This window comes from Hippopotamus amphibius, chromosome 9, assembly GCF_030028045.1.
Source record: "Hippopotamus amphibius kiboko isolate mHipAmp2 chromosome 9, mHipAmp2.hap2, whole genome shotgun sequence".
Taxonomy (NCBI): domain Eukaryota; kingdom Metazoa; phylum Chordata; class Mammalia; order Artiodactyla; family Hippopotamidae; genus Hippopotamus; species Hippopotamus amphibius.
The window spans coordinates 75,228,663-75,249,281 of NC_080194.1; the positions used below are offsets into that span (position 1 = coordinate 75,228,663).

The following is a 20,619-nucleotide window of genomic DNA, read 5'->3' on the forward strand; positions in this document are numbered from 1 at the left end:
TCCTGAGGGAAGGAGCCCTGGTCCAGCAGAGGGAGAGGGACGGGATTAGCGGTCAGCTGGCTGAGCCCCGTTCCAGGCCCAGCTGTGTCAGCCACTGGCTGGGTGACAGAATCTCAGGAGCCTCTGTCGCCATCTAAAATGAGAGGCGCTTAAAGCATGTGAACCTTTCCCACCGCGATTCCACCGCTTCCCTTGGTAAGTTCCCCTTGAGGGATGCCCCAGGAGCAGGAGACGGGAGCGGGGAACCCACCAGCCGAAAAGGCAGAGCGGAGAGGGCACAGGTCTGGGAGCAAGAGCTCCCATCCTTTGCCATGTGCTAGCCGTGGACCCAGCAGATGCTCTGGTCCGGGATTAGGATTCTGTGGCTGTGGGTGCTTCCTCCTTTCTACAGATTAGGAAGCCAGTGCCCAGAGAGGGTCCACTACTGTTTCAGGTCACACAGCACTTCGGTGCCTGGTCCCAGACTGTGACCTGAGTCTCCTAATGCCCGTCCCTCCCTCTCTCAGGCCCCCTGTGCTCTTGCAGGACAGAGGCAGGGAGCAGGGCCACAGGAGCACCCACCCAGGCTCAGGGTAAGAGGCCCACCCTGAGACCTGGGCTCCTTTCCCCCAGCAGCCAGGACAGGCCTTCGCTTTCCTCCCATGACAGCTGGCCCAGGAGCACCCACCTAAACTTTCCTGACAGGGCCCCAGGGAAGGTCAGCTGGTTCAGGCCACAGGCAACGCATTAAAAATACACACGAACCCTTAATTAAACCAGTGACTCATCAGCCTGCATGGCATGTGCACACACACTGTGACCAGAGGAACGAGGTCGGCCTGGAAATGCTCAGGCTGGGTGAGCCGTTGGGGCCCTCGCTGGCTAGAGACAGGTTCTGGGGGCTCCTGGCTCCACTCAGCCCAGACCCGAAGCCCTGGGTCCGCATTAGCTGATTGGGGTCCTCCGGGGTGGCCTCCACAGCCTAAGGAAATCTGGGCTCGTCCTCACTCCCCTCCCCCATCACTGACCAGACACCCATGAAGGTCAGAGCGGACTTGGGATGTCAGGCGCATCCCCGAAGGCCCAGTTACTGGAAGGTGCGGCCAGTGGAGTGGCCACAGCAGACCTCCCGGGAAGCCCTTCCTGCGCAGCACAGAGCAGAGGATGGGCTGGCTCACAGCCAGATTGCCCATCGGGCCCCAGGCCTAGCTCTGCTCCCAGGCGGCTCTGCTCAGGTTGCCGTACTTCCTCTGAGCAAGTTATTTTATTTTCTTCTTCTGAACTAAAGCTGAAGCATGACTCACCTAACTCATCACCTGCCAATACCAACTTTGTCTCCCTCCCGTAAATCTCCCTCTCAGAACCAGTGTTCCCACCTCTACCCCTCCCCACACCCACCACTGGAGACCCAGCAGGCTGCCCTGTGTGTGAGTGCGTGTGTGTTCAAGTGTGTGAGTGCATGCATGTGGGTGTGAGTGCATGTGTGTGAATGCACGTGTGACTGCACGTGTATGTTTGCATGCGGGAACACACCATCCTCTGGCCACGTCTTGCTCACTCCTAGTGGCTCATCTGGAACCCCTGGGGTTGCATCCCCAGGCATGCCGTGTGCATATTTCCTCATGGTGACACTCCCAAGTGACAGGTGGCAGGAAGGCCACGCACTTGGGACCGCACTCAGGTGCCTACCCAGCCCCACTGCAGGGAAACCCCCGCCCCCCACCCCGCAGTGTCCGGATGTGTCCTTGCTGACCAGAACCTCTGGATGACAGGTTCTTTTTTGTGGTTAAAAAAAAAATGTAACATAAAATTAAAATGTACCATCTTAACCACTCTTAAGTGCTTAGTGGCATTAAGTACATTCATGTTGTGCAACTGTCCAGCTCCAGAACTTTTTCATCTTGCAGAGTGGAAACTCTATATCCTTTAAACACCCCCAAACCCAGCCCTGATAGCCGCCCTTCTGCTCTCTGTCCCTCACTGCGGACCATCCTTGCAGCCGGCACTCAGCACCCACCAGGCAGTGCAGCCTCCCTGGGCAGTCGAGGAGACCCAGGCTGCTCCCTCGCGAGGGTCCTGTGGTCTTTCTGGGTTCTGTACGGTTCTCCCACCTCAGCCTCAGCGGGGAGTGCCCCGCCCCCACCCATGCTGGGCAGCCTGGTGGGAGGGGAGGGGAGGGGAGGCCTGTCCAGCCACGTGGAGGCGCTTGCTGCCTCTGGTCCACTAGCAGCTGTTGGCTTTGCTTGCCCGGCCCCCCAGCCCTGCTGTCCATCTCCTATCAGAGTCTGCGGAGCCCTCAGCTCCTGCCCCACCGCCCCACTCAGCCCGGTGCCCGTGGTGGCCTGACCTCATGGGTGTCCTCGTGTCCCAAGCTGCCCCACCCCTCGCAGGGCACTAGGCAAGGCAGCAAGCTGGTGCCGGCAGAAAAGGTCAGTGTGTTCAAGGGCATTTGCTGTGACTGTATTGGAATCAAGCAGGACCGTGTCCCAGTGGGACCTCAGCTTGTGCCAGGGTGACCCGCCTGCCGGTTCTGCTCAGCCTGTCCCAGGGCAGCGGAGGGCGGCGGCGGAGGGCGCAGGGAGATGGTCCTCGGAGCTGTGAGTGGAGTCCTCTACTCCCCTGGCTTGTGCTGCGGGCACAGAGGAGCCGTCCTTGGCCTGCTCACGAGCTGATCTTTCACTGAACGGAGACCCATGCGTGTGCCCACAAACACGTGTGCCCACAGACGTGCGTGCACTCATTCAGTTGGGGTGCTGGCCGTGAGCACGCATGCATGCGTGTGAAGATGTGAGTGGGCAGCCCTGTGAAGTCACCCAGAGGGGGCGGCTCCAAGGAGCTCACAGGATGGACTCAGTCCCGCCGCCCTCCTCAGTGAAACTGCAAATTCCACACCCAGGACGGGGTGGGGGAGGGAGCAGGTGCCGCAGCTGCTGCCGAGGGTCCGAATCAGACGGCATCCAGCAGGCAGGGAGGGTGCAATGACCAAGCTGGTACTCAGGCTTCCACAGGGCAGGGGCCCCGTGACAGCCAGCAGGCCCAGGGACACACAGGCCCCCATGCTGGGACATGCTAAAGGCCAGGCACAAGGGACAGTGGGGGGTCAGAGGCTACGGGAGGAAGGACATGAGGGGATGCTGGCTGTGAGAGCCAGGCTGGCTTGCTCTTTGGGCCTCTGGACTCCGCATTGAAGCCTGTGCCCCCGGGCCTGGCCCAGACCTCTGGGTTGCGGCCAGGAGAGTTACCATCTGATGAACCAAGGAAGGTCTGCCAGCGTCCAGAGCTCTCATGAGCGCTGCAGGGAGAGAAGGCGCCAGGCTGGATGTGGGGTCAGGGACAGTGGTGGCAGGTGGTAAAAGGAAAGCAGAGAGGATGCAGTTGGAGTGGTGGGTGCGGCCGCACGGCCAAGGGCCTTGGATGCCAGGGAGGGGGACGCAGAAGGTCTTGGTGAGAGCAAGTCAGGGGGGCGGGCCGGGCAGTGGGGTGGACTCTGCAGACAGATCGCAGCAGGAGGCCGTGGAGGAAAGAGCAGGCCTGGATCAGCACTGGGGCCTGCCCAGCGGATGCAGGGAGCAGTGGGAGCAGCCCAGGATTTCCGTGCTGGCCGTCACGATGGGGAGGAAGACGGAGCTGCTCTGGGAAGAAAGACGTTGCTGGGGTCTCAGCTGTGTTTAAGGCGTCCGTGGAATATTCCAGGCAGAACAGCTCTAGGCTGGAGGAGGGGACTGAGGCCAGAGCGAGTAGGGGGAGGCGAAGGCCACGGGGAGCCCCTCAGGTGTGCCGGCTGTGGGGCCAGATGGCAGCTGAGGTCAGGAAGTAACCTGGCCTCCCTGCTGTGCTGGACAGACCCTAAGGTGTCCCTGTGACCCCTGACTCCTGCTGTTCACAACTTCAGTGTAGAGACACCTGTAACTAGCCTGTGACCAACAGAACGTGGTCAAGGTGATGGGCTGTCACTCCTGCAGTCACGTCGTGTCCCAGAGGACTTGTCCTGATAGCAGACTTGCCCCGGACACCTTCCCTTCTGGCCCCAGGGTGTAGGGGGCTGTGTCGGTCGAGGCCATGGGGCAGGGAGCCGAGGGTAGTGCCGCCTGCAGTCCTGTGACCTCGAGGCCGTGGCCTCTGCCGCCCCTCTGAGAGGGTGGAAGCAAGTGCACCCTGGTCAACCCTCCAGTGGCCCCTGTTCATGGGACCCCACCTGCCAGGCTGGGCTCCTGACCCACGGAAGCTGAAGATGCAAGAGAACTGGGTGGTTTGAGCTGTGAGCACGTGACCACCGGTCAGAGGTGGGAGAACATGAGGGCACTCATCTTGGGGACAGTGATGTTCCCGCCAAAGCTGGCGCAGCTGCCAGAAGGGAGCGAGGATGGAGAGACAGCAGGGAAAGGGGCAGAGGGGGTGGGGGAGGCGGCGCCTGCCAAGACCAAGCCTCCCCCGACCGCAGGCCGCGTCCAGGGCCGGAAGCTGCACGCCATGCAGGGGCCACTCCCCAGTCTGCAGGTGGCAAAGCTGGGCCCGCCCTCATTCCCCACCCCCCCATCAAGCAGGGGAGGACCACAGCCACGCCACTCTCTGCCTGCCTGCCCAGGGCTCCCATCAGCACCTCCCTACTGAGCATCCTCCCTGCCCAGCCCTGCCCAGACACCCCAAGACCCTCTGCGCAGTGGCTCTCCGCAGGGGGAGCTCGGCTCGGCCAGCCACTGTCCGAAGGCCAGCTTCTCCATTTGGTGCGTGTCCCTCTGGTCGCTGCCCCCACCTTGAGCCAAGCCGCGGGTCATCCGTGTGCTCGGGGCCTGGCCCAGAGTAGCGGCAGGAAACCTCCCAGATGAAGCCCTCCCATGAGGAGGCTGTGGGGCGAGTGGACACCCTTCTGCCCAAAGACCACGCTGCTGATTTGGGAACGTCAGTAAACCCACTGGGGCTGATAGTTTGTTCCGTTCAAATTCCTGCAGTGACACAAGGGGAACCATGCAAACCACACCCCCATTTTCACTCTCTACTGAGTCAGGATCCAAACCTCATCCCAAGCCTATCTCTGAAAAAGCAAGAAAGAAAACAAGGGAACCACCTCAAACAGATGACCAATGAACTGTGTTTCCTGATTCTTGGGCAGAAGAAACCCAAAGCTGTTACGTGTGGTTTACACCAGCCTGGGCCGAGCTGACATCCTCCTGCCCCAGCCAGGGCCTGGTCTCCATGCTGGGAACGCGATGGCACGAGGCCTGGGGTCCAGGACACAGACCCCCCTGGGGCCCGGCCTCCCCTCCTCCTCAGCCCCCACTGTGAAAGCTGAGGGGGAACCCCTCCCTGGGCAAGCCAGGGAGCTCAGTCCCTGGAGGTGGCCCCAGGAGGGCTGGGCCTTTAGGCAGGGAGCCACCATGCTCACACCTGGGTGTGAGCAGCTCCACTGACTCTGGGACCTTGAGCCCTTCCAAACCTCGGTTTCCTCGCATGTAAAATGGGGATGAAACCTCCCTGCCTGTCTGACAGGCTGCCGTGGAGATCAAGGGCCGGCTTTATGAAGAAATGAATGCCACCTGCCCAGGGCAGGGCTGTGAGCTGCAGGGCCAACCCCGAACCCTCCGGGGCCTCACGCCCTCCTCATGGGTGGAAGGAGCTGTGGACCCCTCTCTCCCATCCCCTCTGGCTTGTAGGGGCAGCTGAGCAGGAGCATCCGGAAGAGGACAGAGACGGTGGGTGGAGAGGCTCCCATGTCCTGCCCCCTCCCCCATCCCCTGGGGAGCCGGTGGAGGTGTGGTGGCTGGGGAGGCGAGGCCTGAGCCAGCTAATGGAGTGTGGATTGACTGGACGGGAGCTGATTAGCTCTGGCATCGGGCTTGTCCTGAGCAGCGGCCTCAGGATCAATACTAATCCCTTGATCCCATTAGGGCTCCTGCGGGTCTTGGGGACAACGTCCAGCCTCCCTTCCGGGGGACAGTCTGGGCTGGAGGGTAGAGCCAGAGCCCTAACCAGCATCCCTTCCTCTGTATGCTGTTAACCTCTCCCTTCTCCTGCCTCCTGCAGCCCCCTGGTGCCCCCAGCTCACCCCCTCATCCCCTCCCAGGCCCTGACATCTGCTCAGCCCCTGGGAGACTTGGGCTCCCAGTGACGGATGAGAACTTCTTTCCTCCCGGGCACAGCAGCCCTCTCCTCGCCGCCTCTCCCCCATCGACTCAGGACCGACGTCCTCCAGGGGCCAGGGGTCCCCTCTGGTGGCCAGTGAGCCCAGAGTCTGTAATGTTTGCTCCCAGCCTGTTTGCAATGGTGCTGCTTGTTCCATCATCACAGAATATAACATAAACCAAGAAATATGAGCTGGAAAGAAAGAAATGTGTTGTTTCTATGAAAACTAAGTTGAATGTTCTCAAAAGATTCCATGAGGCAAGTCTGGGGAAAAAGTTCTCCAAATGAAGTGAAGATTGGTGGGAAACGTGATAAAAATTCTAAAGGATGTGACACAGGTTGCTCACAGAGTGTCCCTGGGTCTCAGATCACTTCAGAGAAGTGGGCATTGAGACCGCAGGCAGTGTGCCTGGCGGGACGACTCCCAGAGGGCGGCGAGCTCCCAGGACGGGCCTTGGCCCCACTTCCCAAGGGGGCAGTGCTGCCCTGGCCATCGAGGAACGAGCGATCAGGACAGGACCATGGATCATGCAGTCATCAGGACATGTGTGGCATGTGCACGTCACCTGGAAGCATTCTTCACCCCTCTGCCTCCTGCAGCCAACCAACCAACCACTGTCCCGGGCTTATAGGCACCATGGCTCCTACCCTGCTTCAGAGACGAAAACTCGGGTGGTCTGTGTGTAAGTGACCTCTGCCACACGCATGCACACACATGTGCACACTCGTGTGCACACGCCATCTCTGCAGTTACCTCTCCAGGTGATGTGACGCAGCTGTGTGAAGCCCCCCTCCCTACAGTCCAGGAGCTGCTGGACGGCTGCCCTGCTCCACGGGCACGTGGAATGCATCAGGGCCTTGCCCACCACCGATGCTGAATTAATATTTGTTAAATGGAATTAAACACGCCTCTTCCCCAGTGACTGGGGCACGGCTGAGGTTTTCATCTGAATCCTGCAGCTCGGGAGGCAGTCTGTCCATGCATTTGGAATCGTCCAGCCTTGAAGCCAACCTCGCCATGGCCCTGCCTTCCCAGGCCCAGCCTCTCCTGTCCAGCTTGCCCGGCTCCAGCCCAGCCGTGGGCACATGAGAGCCCCCCATATGGGTCCCAGACACCTCCTGGTTCTCACGCACAACCTGTGACACCCTAAAACCTATAGGAAAATGCCTATAACTAGGTCTCCCCATACGTGGCCAGTCTCTGGGGCTACTTGGCCCGTGAATCATGACTGGGCTCCTGGGAAAGCGGTTATGCTGGCCTCTTGCTTTGACTTTTGCCTTGAATGCCCCCCAAACCCATTTTCTCATCAGAGCCCTAACTGTCTTAACCTCAAGGTGCTAAAATAGCAGAACTGAAACTTCATTAGAACCTCCCAGTCCAGCCCTGTGTGTGGAGGTGAGGGTGGAGGCCGAGAAGATCAGGCAGGGGCCCCAGGCCCCGGGGGGGAGCGGTCAGAGCACCGTCCAGCCCCCTTCCGTCCCCTCCGCCATCCCTTGGGGCTCACGCGCCCCTCAGCATAGCCCTGTCTGCATCCAGCCGAGGGCCCCCCATCTGCACTTGCTGAGGGGCTGAGGACGGCAGGAGCCACTCACAGGCATGAGCTGCGGTGGCAGGTGGGGAGTCCTGGCCTCAGTGGACACCGGGCCCCCCCCCACCCTCACGTGCAGGACCCTTCCCCAGACACCCCATTCTCCCTGCCGTGCCCCCGCTCCTGGCTTCTGGGTGCGGCCCAGCCCCTCCTCCATCTGTGTGTTGACGCCTCTGCCTGCGCCCACCAAGGGCCCGGGGCAGCCCTGCGGCCTGTGGTTGCTTGAGCCTGGACCACAGACAGGCTGCCCACCACCCCTCCAGGGCCGGGCAGGAAGAGTGGGCCGTGGCCAGTGGTCGTCCTTGTAGCTCCATCTCAGACGTGGGCCTCTGGGTCTGGGGTGGCGTCTCCTGCCCCCACCCCAGGTACCGCCAGGCCTCTGCTCCCTGACCCCTCAACCCCAGGTCCCGTTTCCCACAGACCCGCCCCCTGCTGGCCAGCTGGCACTGTCCAAGCCTGGGGGGCTCTCCCTGTTCTGCTTAATAACCGCCTGGTAATTAGCTCCACGATTTTGCTGCTATGCTTATAATAGCCTCCATTAAAGTTATGGGGTTTTCAAGCCGTAATGGCTTCCAGAGTAATTAATGCACAACTGGGTTTATGGCTAAGTTTATTTTTAGAGCTTTTCTGCCTCCCCCGCCCCCTTCCTTTCATAGATGTTTTGACCAGATAGACCGGATGGGACCAGATCCGCCCTCCGAGGTCCTTGCTTCCATCCCCCCTCTTCCCCTCCTGGTCTCCCTCCTGCTCTCCCCAGGGAGGTGCTGGGACCTGCAGGGGGCCACCCTGCAGGGCCTCTGGGGCCTGACCCTACTTCCTGATGCAGCTCAGACCCAAAGGGCCTGGGTTCAGGTCTGGCTCCGCTGCACGCTGACAGTGACTTGGACAAGATGCTGACCCTCAGGGCCTCTGTGAACCCCAGATGAAAGGGGTTGAGGTCCGTGCCTGTGGCCCAGGCATCAGGAGCACTAGACATGGAGTGTCAAGTGCATCTCTGGCCCCACGAGTGCTCCCTACCAGCTGTTCTTGCTCAAATTGCAGCCTGGGTGGCCTCGGGAGGGGCAGGTGCCAGAGGCTAGAGGCTGCCCCAGTGCAGCTACCTGAAGGCCCAGGGCAGGCCAGCTTCCCGTGGCTTCTCCCCATCAGTTAGAGCCTCCCCAAGATCAGGATGCCTGGAAAAGCTCCAGGGTGATCACAGAACCAGAGGACGCCTCCCAGCCAGGCCTGTTGGGAGCACCTCTGACTCACATCATGTGACCTGAGACGGCCCAGACAAACTGAGGCCCCGACTCAGCCCTTCACAGCCCTGCCCATGGCCTTGGAGCAGGATGGAGGCTGGGCAGGGGTGTGTCACGAACTCACACAGTACAGGAGACCCAGACTGGCATCCTGGGTGGGACTCTGGGCTTCCACCTGCTGGGTCCACAGCAAGGAGTGTGGAAGAGACAGTTCACACCCCAGGAACATTCCCTGCTCTGGGCCCGCACCATTTAATTCCGGGACGCCAGAGGCCTGTCCACCATCTGCCTCCAAGGAGACTGTGGAGCTGGGGGTGGGGGGGGGTATGGTGGCCGCCCTGGGAGACCACAGTGCCCATCACTGGAAGATGACATGGTTCTTCCATCAGCGTGAGGACTACTGGGAGAAAGGACCAGGCAAGGAGGGGGACACACTGCCTCCAAAATGGGGGCCTAGATCTTGCTTAGCCCTGGCTCTCGGCTCTAAGGGAGATGGAAGCCTGGGGTTGGGTGGAGATTGGCTTTGGGGGCTCGGCATGCTGGCGCTGGGCACTGGGGTGGTGCACACACTGGGACAGGCTAGGGCCACCCACAGCTGTACCCCTCAGGCCTTCCCCCCACCGTGGACCCCAGCTGCATCTTGCACGGCGCTCAGCACAGAAATGAGGAGGAAGGTGGAGGACAGGATGTGACAGTTTCCATGGTGGTCAGGATGCTGGCACTTGTCTCCTATCACGTGGGCAGCCGGGCCAGAGGGGAACTCTCCCCACAGGGCACCTCTCCTGGGGCCCCTGGTGCTGCTATTTGAGTGCCATCTCCCCAGGACCGACAGCCCCCACCAGGAGTGCCTCTCCTGGCTGATGCCTGGCCGCAGCACCCCGGCTCTGTCCTATCCCTGCAGGGACTTCACAAGAATAGATCCTGCCAGGACCCACCCCAACACCGACTCCTTAATCCAGGCTGTGAAATAACCATCTGGGCACAAGCCTGTGACCATCACAGCCTCTAATTGGTCCTAAGCGCTTGCCGTGTCCATTCAGCACCAGCCCGCGGGCTCCACGGCTATTAACATGTTTAATTCCCAGGAGCCTTGGGAAGTAGGTGCTGATGGTGCCCATTTCACAGATGAGAAAACTGAGGCACAGAAGTGAGTTGGGGTTAAACCCAGGCAGGTGTGTCTGAATCCTGAGTGGGGAGCACGTGTTGACACCTGTGGGGACAGAGGCTGGCTGCATCCCTGCCAGTGGGCAAAAGCCAGGCTCCACCCTGAAAACCCCATGCTGTGCGTTCCAAGCTGGCCGGCCCTGCGGGGGCCATCCCACCCAAGTCTCTGGCCATCCTCTTTGCTCTCTCTTGCAGGTGTCCACCCCCCAGGGCTCCTGACCCACCCCGGACAGCACCCCCCCTCCAGACTCCAGTCGGGCCGGACTCCGCAGACCCGCTTCGGCAATGGGTGGGTTGTGAGCGCGGTCAGGCCTGCTGGCCGGCATTCAACTTCCCGCTGTCCCGTGCCCGGCCCGCCCGGCCCATTCCTGTTCTTTTCTTCCCTGTGCTCCCCGCTGTCCGCTGCCGCCACTCAGGTAACGAGGAGCTGTGGGCCCAGCCAGCCTTGGAGATGCCAAAGAGACGGGACATCCTTGCGATCGTCCTCATCGTGCTACCCTGGACGCTGCTGGTCACCGTGTGGCACCAGAGCACCATTGCACCCCTGCTCGCCGCACACAAGGGTGAGACCCCGCCCGGCCCCGCCCACTGGGCTTTGCTTACGGGGTGACCACAGCCAGGGTCGCTGGAGTCCTGACTCTCATGTGCTCCACAGCTGGGGAGCCACAGGACAAGCCAGGCCAACGGCCGTACCCTTGGGGGGTCTTGACCACTTTTGGGGATCTGATGATGCCACACACACAGGCACAGACTCACAGGACAGCTCCGCACTTGCTCTCAGGACGTGCACCCCGGGGAAGGCTCAGGGGTGGGCAGGATTCCCAGCCTGTGTTTTTTAAAACCTTTCAGGGTGAGTATGTTGTTCGCTCCTCTTTTCCTGGTCTGGAAGCCCTGACCCAGTTCCACCTGGTGAAAATAGGCTGGACAGAGGCGAGTCCCCCAAAGCACTAGTAACCCCCAAAATGGGTTAGAATCAGCTTCTGGTTCCCATTCCAGAGCTTTGGGGGAATCTCACACTGGGGCCCCCTATGCCCCAAAGCCATCCACGTGCCCCCCCAGCCTGCCTCTCACTCCAGTCTCCAGTCCCACACACCCGCCCCCTCTCCTCTCTGTGCACACAGACCCCGTCTTCCAAGCAGCCCTTTTCTCACTAAAACGTGTGTGGGAGCCCAGGAAGCCTGATGAAACATGGAGACACCCAGGCCCATCCCAGGGAGAAAGCTGATGGGGCTGGGGGTGGCGGGCACTGGGAACCGGTGACTTGGGTGCAGGCAGGGCCAAGAACCACAGTCTGAAGCTGAGCTGCTCCACGCAGTTACACGTCATGGCCTGCTCAGCCCTGGTGGGTCCTGACGCTTCCACAAGGATGGGCCAGGCTGAAGATGGCTAAATGCCCACTGCCCGTTGGGGCACCTGGAGCTCTCCTCCCAACCCAACATCTCTCCTTGGTTTACCTTTTTTTTTTTTTTGGCCACACCCCTTGGCTTGTGGGTTCTTACTTCCCCAACAAGGGATTTCACCTGGGCCCCAGCAGTGACAGTGCTAAGTCCTAACCCCTGGACCGCCAGGGAATTCCCTAGTGCTTATCGTTTTAGAGTTGTCACCTGACAACACATCATTACATTTACCACACATAAAGGGACGTACTACCACGTGGCTTCCATTCTTGGCAGGGCTCTGGGGTCAGAGGCGCCAGGCTGCTTTCCTCAACACCGCCGCTCCTGCCTGAGGACAGGGAACAGGCACCCAGTCTCCCCAGAGCAGCCAGGGTGGATGGAACGCAGGCTACAGCAAAGGAAGTGAGGGAGGCCCTTAGGACCCAAAGGCAGCAGAAGCCCTGACCCAGCCCAGGTGTAGGCACAGAGAACCTTCCAGGGCACAGACCCGCCTGCTGGGGGAGATCTGAGCAGCAGAAAGGGAAGGGGAGGGGGAGTGACTCTCAGTGTCCTTCCCGGGCCTCGGTTTTCAAAACTTTACTCACGGCAGGATAAACTCATCCTTATTTATATCCTGGTCAGAAGCTGCTCTCCTCAAGCTTGTTCTCTTTTCACAGTTTGACCCAAAACTCCTTCGGAAAGTGCCCTTTGCTGCCTGTGTCTGCACTAGTCTCCCCACCCTGCACCCATGGCCCAGGGGCAGGTTCCTGCTACCGCTGTGTGTCTCCTTGTGGGTGTCTTGTTAACCTGTGTGCGCTCCCTGAGAGACGGGAGCATGCCCCCCACCCCCGCCCCAGCGCCTAGTGTCCGACCCCACCCCACGCCCGCACCCACACCACAGGCTAAGGAGAGCCTTGGGAAGCAGGGAGAGGCAGCTGGCTGAACCCTACTTCACCTCCTGCATATAACTGCTCACGCCGTCCTTTCCGTAGTTGCAAGAAGCCATGAGGAACAGGGCTGTTTACCAGAGATGATGGTGAGCCTTGCGGCAGAGTTCCAAGGTCTTTAACTCAATAAAGGAGATGCAGGTATTGGCTCCATTTTGCAGTTGCTAAAACTGAGGCACCGGAAGCCAAGCACCCTGCTCAAGGCTGTATGGTTAGTACAGAGTGGCTCAGGGTCTGAGTCCAAGCGCTCAGATCCCTAGGTCTGTCCTCTGAGAGTTGCCGCCACCTGCTGAGATGGTGTGAGAGCAGTGAGCCCCCCCAGTCCTTCAAACAGGAAGACACACCTCAGAGAGAAGGGACTTTTTAAGAATAAGAATACCTGTGGGCTGATTTCCCCTGTGAGAGAATTGCTAGTTTCGCCCATGGCGAGAATGTCCAGGATGCACGAGAGAGCTGGGTCACTAGAGCCGCCCCAGCGGGGGCAGGGTACCTTCCAGAGGGAGGAGCTCCCGTGCCTGTGAGTGTGTCACAGAGGCCAGGCCTCTGCCAGGTTTCACACATGCCAGTCCTGGGGCCCTTGGGGACACATGGGCACACAGGCTGGGTGCGGAGACAGTAAGGACCCCAGGTGGCTGGAAGAGCATGACCGAAAAGTGCAGATTAGGAGATGGACACCATACCCCAGAAGAGCTGAGACAGGTCTCCACCCTGCCCTTTTGCCCCAATGTGGGAATATCTAAAGTCAGCAACGACAGGCCCAGGATTCAAAATTATCTTGCCAACTATGGGCAACACCCTAAAGCAAAACGCAGTAGTTAAGTATCCAATTCTGCACCAAGATTCAGACGTTGGATTACATAAGCCCTGCTGACTCTAGGGTTTGTGAAAAATCCCAGCGAGGTAACCTCAGACTCCGGAGTCCACAGTGTGCCGTAGCCACGAGAACACTAACACTGCCCTCTGGCCCAACAGCGTCCACACTGCACAGGGATGCAGCACCTGGGGCTCTGCAGCCCCAGCCCGTGCAGGGCCGTGCAGTCAGCTCTGGCCAGGTGAGAAGGGCATAGGGTGTCGAGGGCAGGACACGTTGTCATATAAAACCCAACACAGCTGGGAACCAAGGATGCAATCTTGGAATTTGGCTGGCTGCCCTCAAATAGCTACAGAGCTGTCAAATGAGAGAAGGAGAGAGAGGTTATTTCCATGTCACCTCGGGAGTCAGAACTATGAGAACCCAGGGGAGTCTGTCAGGCAATCTGCCTTGACCGCCAGCTCCAGCCCACAGGGCCTGGGGCAGGGATGCGCTGATGTTCCCATGAGAGGAGCAGAGGAGACCTGTGCGGGGCGGGGCGCGGGGGGCGGTACCTGCAGTGGAGCCGCCCACACCCCCACCTCCAACCCGCAGATGACGGCAGCGACCCCCGGCGCGAGGTGCCACCTGGCGCAGACCCCAGGGAGTACTGCATGTCCGACCGCGACATCGTGGAGGTGGTACGCACAGAGTACGTGTACACGCGGCCCCCGCCCTGGTCTGACACGCTGCCCACCATCCACGTGGTGACTCCGACCTACAGCCGCCCGGTGCAGAAGGCGGAGCTGACACGCTTGGCCAACACGCTGCTCCATGTGCCCAACCTGCACTGGCTAGTGGTGGAGGACGCACCGCGCCGCACGCCGCTGACCGCACGCCTGCTGCGCGACACCGGCCTCAACTACACGCACCTGCACGTGGAGACACCGCACAACTACAAGCTGCGCGGGGACGCGCGCGACCCGCGCATCCCGCGGGGCACCATGCAGCGCAACCTGGCCCTGCGCTGGCTGCGCGAGACCTTCCCACGCAACACCAGCCAGCCCGGTGTCGTGTACTTCGCAGACGACGACAACACCTACAGCCTGGAGCTCTTCGAGGAGGTGCGGGCCGCGGACCCGCGGGAACCCGGGGAACCCCGGGAGGGTAGGGGACCCTGGGGCGGCCTCCAGCCCCCACTGGCGAAGGGAGAGGAGATAAGTGTCTGGCTCCCAGGCCTACCCGTAGCCCTGGCCTCGGGGCTCTACTGTCAGGACCAGGGCTTCCAGTTAGGGCGGCGGTGGAGATGGGGGTTTCTTGTCCACCCTCTGAGTGTCCTCCGGGTCTGGGAGTCACGACAGTGCGGGAGGGGAAGGAGTCATTTCAGACTCTAAATTGGGGAGACAGATTTTGCAGGATAAAGCGGGCAAGCCACATGACAAGGGGCATATCAGCAGGTTGGAGAGGTGGCCTTGCCCACAGCCCAGGCATGGTCCTCTGCGGACCCACCCCCAGCAGCCCAGGTGCTCTGACTCCCATCCCTGCCCAGGTGTCCTGACTCTTCTCCCCCTGCAGATGCGCAGCACCAGGAGGGTGTCCGTGTGGCCTGTCGCCTTCGTCGGTGGCCTTCGGTACGAGGCCCCGAAGGTCAATGGGGCCGGGAAGGTGGTTGGCTGGAAGACAGTGTTCGACCCCCACCGGCCATTTGCCATAGACATGGCAGGATTTGCGGTCAACCTGCGGCTCATCCTGCAGCGAAGCCAGGCCTACTTCAAGCTGCGTGGTGTGAAGGGAGGCTACCAGGAAAGCAGCCTCCTCCGAGAACTTGTCACTCTCAATGACCTGGAGCCCAAGGCAGCCAACTGCACCAAGGTAAGGCCCTCAACAGAGCTGACAGCTGTAATGCAAGCATTTTCTGGCCCACGAAGACCTGCCTCTAGATCAGGGAGAAGGAAATAGGGCTCCAAACAGCCTGCAAAGCAGCAGCCTCCTGAGGTAGCAGTTTATTGCCCTTCAGGAGCCACACTGACGGCAGGTGGGGGAGCAGGGAGGGGAGACCAGTGAGGCAGAGCCCAGGACTGAATCCCTCCCTCACCTCGAAGCAGCTGGATTCCACAGCCCCCTACCAGACACACCTACGTGCGCACACACACACACACACATGCTGCTTCTAGTTTGGACTTCTCTGGCTAGAGCCTGGGCTCTCTCTTAGCTGCGCTGAAGGCCCCAGAACGCTCTCCCTCTAGAGCCATCAAGAAATGCAGGGGACGATGAGAAGCAAGAGGAAATCTTGGGACCCGTCTGCCTGTTTTCTGTAGCTGTAGACTTTCTGTTTCCAACAGATATTTTGAATGCAGCCTGTGTACAAAGAGCAAGAATGAGGGGGTAGGTAGAAGTAAGGAACAATGGAGAAAGTCTTGCTGGAACAAGGGCAGCAGGGGAGGGGCGGGGGCGGGAGGGTGAGGTCAGGGGCCTGCCCCATGTGGTCTCGTGTTTCTGGGCACACAGATCCTGGTCTGGCACACACGGACCGAGAAGCCAGTGCTGGTGAACGAGGGCAAAAAAGGCTTCACTGACCCCACGGTGGAGATCTGAGCCCCAGGACACAGGTAGGAGGACATGGGCGGGTGAGGCACCAGGTGGACCACCCCAAGCTTGGATGCAGAGTAAATCTGCCAAGGCTTTTCCTCTTGGTCTTTAATTGTGGAGGTCAGAGCAAGTACCCCGTGGAGTGGAGGAGACATAGCTGAAGTCGACAGGAGCCAACCTCCCCATAGGGCTGGGTCATTCTGCCGCCAGCTGCTTGGAAGGCCTCACCTTCCAGGCACTATCTGGTGACAGGTCCGTCATCAACGCTGTTATCCTGGCCATGAGCCTGTCCCCTTACGAGGCGCTGCTGTGTGGACTCGCCTGAGTTCTGTTTTCCAAGGGTTCCTCCTCCGTCATGGTGAAAGCGCGGACCCCAGAGCCTGACTTGGCTCCCAGGCTACCACTTTCCTCGGTTTGACTTTTCTTTCTCTAGGCCTGTTTCTTTATCTGCAGAATGTCTTGTTGGGGCACCAGGAACAGTCTCTGGCACATAATAAGTCCTGCCTAAGTGTTGCTGGTTTTTTTTTTTTCTTTTTATTTATTTATTTGGCCGAACTATGTGGCATGCAGAATCTTAGTTCCGTTCCCCGACCAGGGATCGAACCCATGCCCCCTGCAGTGGAAGTGCAGAGTCCTAACCACTGGACAACCCTTTATTTGGTTTTTTAAAACCCTGTATTGAAGCAGATCAGAGGTTCCATCTACATTTTAGAGGCAAAGGAATGAGGCTGAGAAAAGCTAACGTGAATTGTGCCAGGTAATTGGCAAAGCCAAGAATTTTCTGTGGGCTTCTCTGTGGTCTTCTCAGAGGTGGGAGCTCAGACAGCGGAACACAGCTCCGTCCTCTGGCTCGGAGTCAGGCTGCAGCCTCTATATCATGTTAGCAGTGGCCCTGCCAAATGCAGCATGTTTGCTCAGCATGTCCCCTGAACTTAGAAAACCACCTTGGTCGCTGCCACTGAGACTGTCAGGACAGCATCACTCCCTGCCCCCTCCGCTCCTGGCCTCTCAGTGGGGACCCAGGGGTGGGCTCTGCAGAGCCCCTGGGTGACCCCACGGGGGCTCAGGATCGAGTGGCCCCTCACGCCTCCCCCTGCATCCTCCCCCTAACAGGAGCCCTCTTCTCAGACCTGCTTCTGGCCGCCTGCGCTCCCCACACAGGTGGTCCCTCCAAGGCGGACTCCTGCGGAATTGCCATCACCCCCCTTTCTACTCTGGGGCCTTCAGAGAGCCCAGACTGATGCCAGGACAAAGGACGGAGACCCCAAAGCACAGAAACCCCAGACCTGTTGTTCTGTTCCATCCACCCTGGTGGGGCCGACAGGGGTACACACCGTGGGCCCCGAGTGCAGGAGTGCTGCCGGGCTGGGAGGGGACGAAAGACCCAGCCGTCCAGTGGAGCGCCCCCTGTCTCCCTGCTCGGGGCCCCACCCAGTGGATTCCCTGCTCAGGGCCCACAACCACACAGGACACCTGGCCAAGGACTTCTGAAGACGGCGAGCAGCCCCCACCCCCGGCATCAGGAACAAGCTGCTCCAAGGAGATGCAGCACCCCCGCTTTTCTCTGGCTCCTGCTTCCAGAGCATAAGGCTGTCTGTGCTTCTGGCAGGCAGCCAGCGAGCTGCCCTCCCAGGACCTCGATCTCATGGAGGGAGCAGAGCCCCTTTCCTGGTCCTCATCCCTCAAGCCAGCTTCTCCCAGGGCAGGGATGGAGGTGGGCCCTTGAGCCAGCACAGGGTATAGACCACATGGGCCCCTGTCCACACACCACCTCCCCACTGCCCAGTGGGCTCCAGGCCCCTTGCATGGGCTGGGACTGGGGAGGCAGGAGCCCCCCTCCCCCGAGAGCTGTGAAAACCACAGGCCACAGGGGCTCAAGGGGGTGGGGGTAGGTGGGCCAAAAGGAGAGAGGAGGGGGCCGGGCAGTCCCAGGGCTCCCCCCTGCCCCTGGCTGGAGGACTGTGCGTTAGCAGAGGGATTTACTGAAGGGAACAGAGATGATCTGGACCCTGATGGCAGGAGGCCTGAGCACACGCTGCTTTGGAAATATGCGATTTACACACAAAATGGGAAGTAAAACCTCCGTTCTCCCTAAACCGGGGCACACAGAGCAAGCCGGCCTCCCATCCAGCTGCCCCTCTGCCCCAGAGAAGGAACCCTGTGCGGCCCTGAGCCTGGAGGAAGGGCGCCCGTCTCCCTGGCCTCCCGACGGGGCCGGCCCTCCACTGGTCTCCACGTCACGCTCCTGACCGTTGGAAGCACAATTTTCCTCCCCCGTGGAGGCAGAGGACGGGCCTGAGCCCGCTGAATAGGTGTTTACTTTAACCGCTAACAGCCCCCACTCCGCTTAGACTCACAGGACGGGTCTGAGGGCCGTGGAGAGCCCACTCCTGGCTGTGTGGCTGTGTGGGTGGGCCTCAACCCAGCGACCTAAGTCATGGAAGAGGGTTGGCTGCCTGTCTTGAAGTGGATTTAACTCCACACCATAGTCACGAAACCATCCAACGGGCTTGCATCCCAGAGCCCTGAGCCACCTCGCGGGACGTCACACACCCATGGTTGCTTGGGAACCACCTGGGAATCAAGTGGGTGGCCAGGAGGGGAAGGGGCGGGCACTGTCGAGCCAGTGAACTTGCGCCGGGCACTCTGCTGCCTCACACGCCGGGACCAGCCCCGAACACAGGGTCAGCTTGGCAGGGCTTGGGCCACCTTCTTGGCCAAAAACCCAGGGCTCATTTTCAGGAAATTGATCATGGACGACATGGGATCGCCTCTTTTTTTTTTTTTTTTTTGACAGATGCTAGTTCAGTTGTTTTTCACCTAATACCCTCTCTTAGCTGCATGTGTATTTATTTATAATTATAACCCTGGTGGACAGCAGCTTTCACCTTCATGGGGAAGGAGTTTGTTATGAATCAGAATTGGGTCCACGATGACAGTTTGTTTTCCAAACTCAGTCTGTTCCCTGCTCCCCCTGTACAGGAGCAAGGGGGCACTGGAGTCCAGAGGACAGAGACGGGGAGGGTGGAGCCCCCGCAGCTGCACCATCTGGTCTGTTTTAATTTAACTGTATTTAATTTGTTTTGAAATAAAAGTCAAATACGGTTTTTAACAGCCCTAGCCCTCCTCAGCCCTGCCTTGTTTTTCCTCATTTAACTGTCCAGCTTGTACTGTCAGGTGCCTCGTGTGTACGCACCTTGTTCCCGGCACCAGCACAGGGGCATGGAAGCCAAAGCTCTCCCCGCCCCGGGCTGCCTTCTCCGGAGGGGACACAGATACACAAAGCCAGGGTGCTCCAGACGTCTGTCCTCTGTCCCAAGGAGACGGATGAGGCGGGCGGGGCAGAGTGCAGCTGGGAAGGCACCAGCACCCCACCCAGGCTGTCAGAAAGGCCTCCCTGGCTAGGTGGCCTTTGAGCAGACTTGCAGAGACCCGGGTCCAGGAAAGAGAAGCTCCCCTGGCAGGAGAGCGCTTAGCAAACAGGTCACTGAGGGCAGCTGACTGGGGGAGGGGGGGTCAGACGTAGGAGTAGGGGGCACAGAACACACTGCCCTGGGACCTGGATGACGCTGGCGGCTTGGGAGCGAAAGGAGAGGCTGTCAGAGGGTTCGGAGCAGAGGACGGACTCCGTCTAACCGGGCTTTTAGAAAACTCACTAGCTTCCCATGCTGCCAACAAACAGGATACGGATAGCTGGCCTGAGATGACAGTGAGTTGGATGAAGTGCAGCCCGGACAAGGGGGCAGCACCTTGGGTTGGGTTCTGGACGTGGGTCAGGGGTTTACTGATGGACTGGACGTGAGGTATGAGAAGAGCCAAAAGTAACAGATATAGAACAGAACTGCGTCCACTGCTCTGGCCAGACTGCAGGACGATGTGACAGTAACAGTTTGGGGTCACATGCTTGTTACACACTCACAGGACAGGGGAGTGAAAGGCAGCCGGGGTCCCTGGAGCTCCGATGGGGGTGAACACTGGAAAGAATGAGTGTGGAGGCTGTTGACAAGCCCCGTGGGGGAGTCCTCCACAGCAAGTGTGGACAGAGGGAAAAGGAGGTCCGGGAGCGGCCTGAGATGTCCAGCACTTAGAGCCTGGGGTTATGAGGAGGGCACTCCCTGCCGAGGTGCTTGGACAGGAAGCTTGGGTCACTGGGCAGGCAAGTGGGCCCAGGGACCTCGCCCAGAAAAAGCCACACATCTGCGAGCAGGTGGGCGCAGAATAACGCCAGGGGACTCTTCATCGCACAGACAGAGTCTCCATAAGAGTCCTTCAAACCCCAGCTTCAGACACACCCGCCAGCGGAAGCCCATCCACGCGCCTCATGGAGCATGACATAAGCCAGGTGGGGTGACACCGCACCCAGGCTGGCCCTGCCGTGTAGTCTGCTCTCACCGCTCAGCCCCATACTTCCTGTTCAAGGCAGTTCAGGAAGAGCTAGTGAGTTTGGACAAGATCAGGGATACGACCCCACGGCCACATTCACTTCAATAAGCTCCACTTCTCTGCCCCCAGCGGGACCCTTGGGCTCAGCCCCCGTGACCGTCTGCCCTCGACCTGGCTCAGCTCTTGGGCCCTGGGGCTGTGCATGACTGCCCCCATGCAGACCCTCCTTGGCCAAGCATGGGCTGCCGGACCCCGGGTTGGGGGGTATAGCTGGGAGCCTCTGGGCCTGCTGTACCCCACCCAGTCCCCACTCCTGGGAGGAATCTTGTCTTCAGCTTGGACAATGATTGAAGATCATCCGTTTGTGGCAAGAGAATCCAGACGTCGTTAGGGAAGCAAACTCAGCACCGTGGCCAGCACCTGGCCATCCAACACACCACACCC

The 20,619-nt window shown here is 60.0% G+C and overlaps 1 protein-coding gene across 1 annotated transcript; it reads left to right on the forward strand.

Moving 5' to 3' along the window:
• The first annotated feature begins 10,511 nt into the window (after window positions 1-10,511).
• B3GAT1 (beta-1,3-glucuronyltransferase 1) lies at window positions 10,512-17,068 on the forward strand. The gene is made up of 5 exons (XM_057750321.1): window positions 10,512-10,653; window positions 13,819-14,327; window positions 14,779-15,075; window positions 15,712-15,812; window positions 16,906-17,068. Exons 1-4 carry the CDS (start codon window positions 10,542-10,544, stop codon window positions 15,796-15,798), a joined length of 1,005 nt encoding a protein of 334 aa, XP_057606304.1. The 5' UTR covers window positions 10,512-10,541; the 3' UTR covers window positions 15,799-15,812; window positions 16,906-17,068.
• Window positions 17,069-20,619: the final 3,551 nt, after the last annotated feature.

What these genes read in the sequence shown, in the direction of transcription:
- B3GAT1 (XM_057750321.1), top strand. Translation starts at nt 10,542, where the DNA reads ATGCCAAAGAGACGGGACATCCTTGCGATCGTCCTCATCGTGCTACCC. An exon ending in GCCTGGAGCTCTTCGAGGAG is followed by an intron (nt 14,328 to 14,778) that starts GTGCGGGCCGCG and finishes CTCCCCCTGCAG; the next exon opens with ATGCGCAGCACCAGGAGGGT. An exon ending in AGGCAGCCAACTGCACCAAG is followed by an intron (nt 15,076 to 15,711) that starts GTAAGGCCCTCA and finishes CTGGGCACACAG; the next exon opens with ATCCTGGTCTGGCACACACG.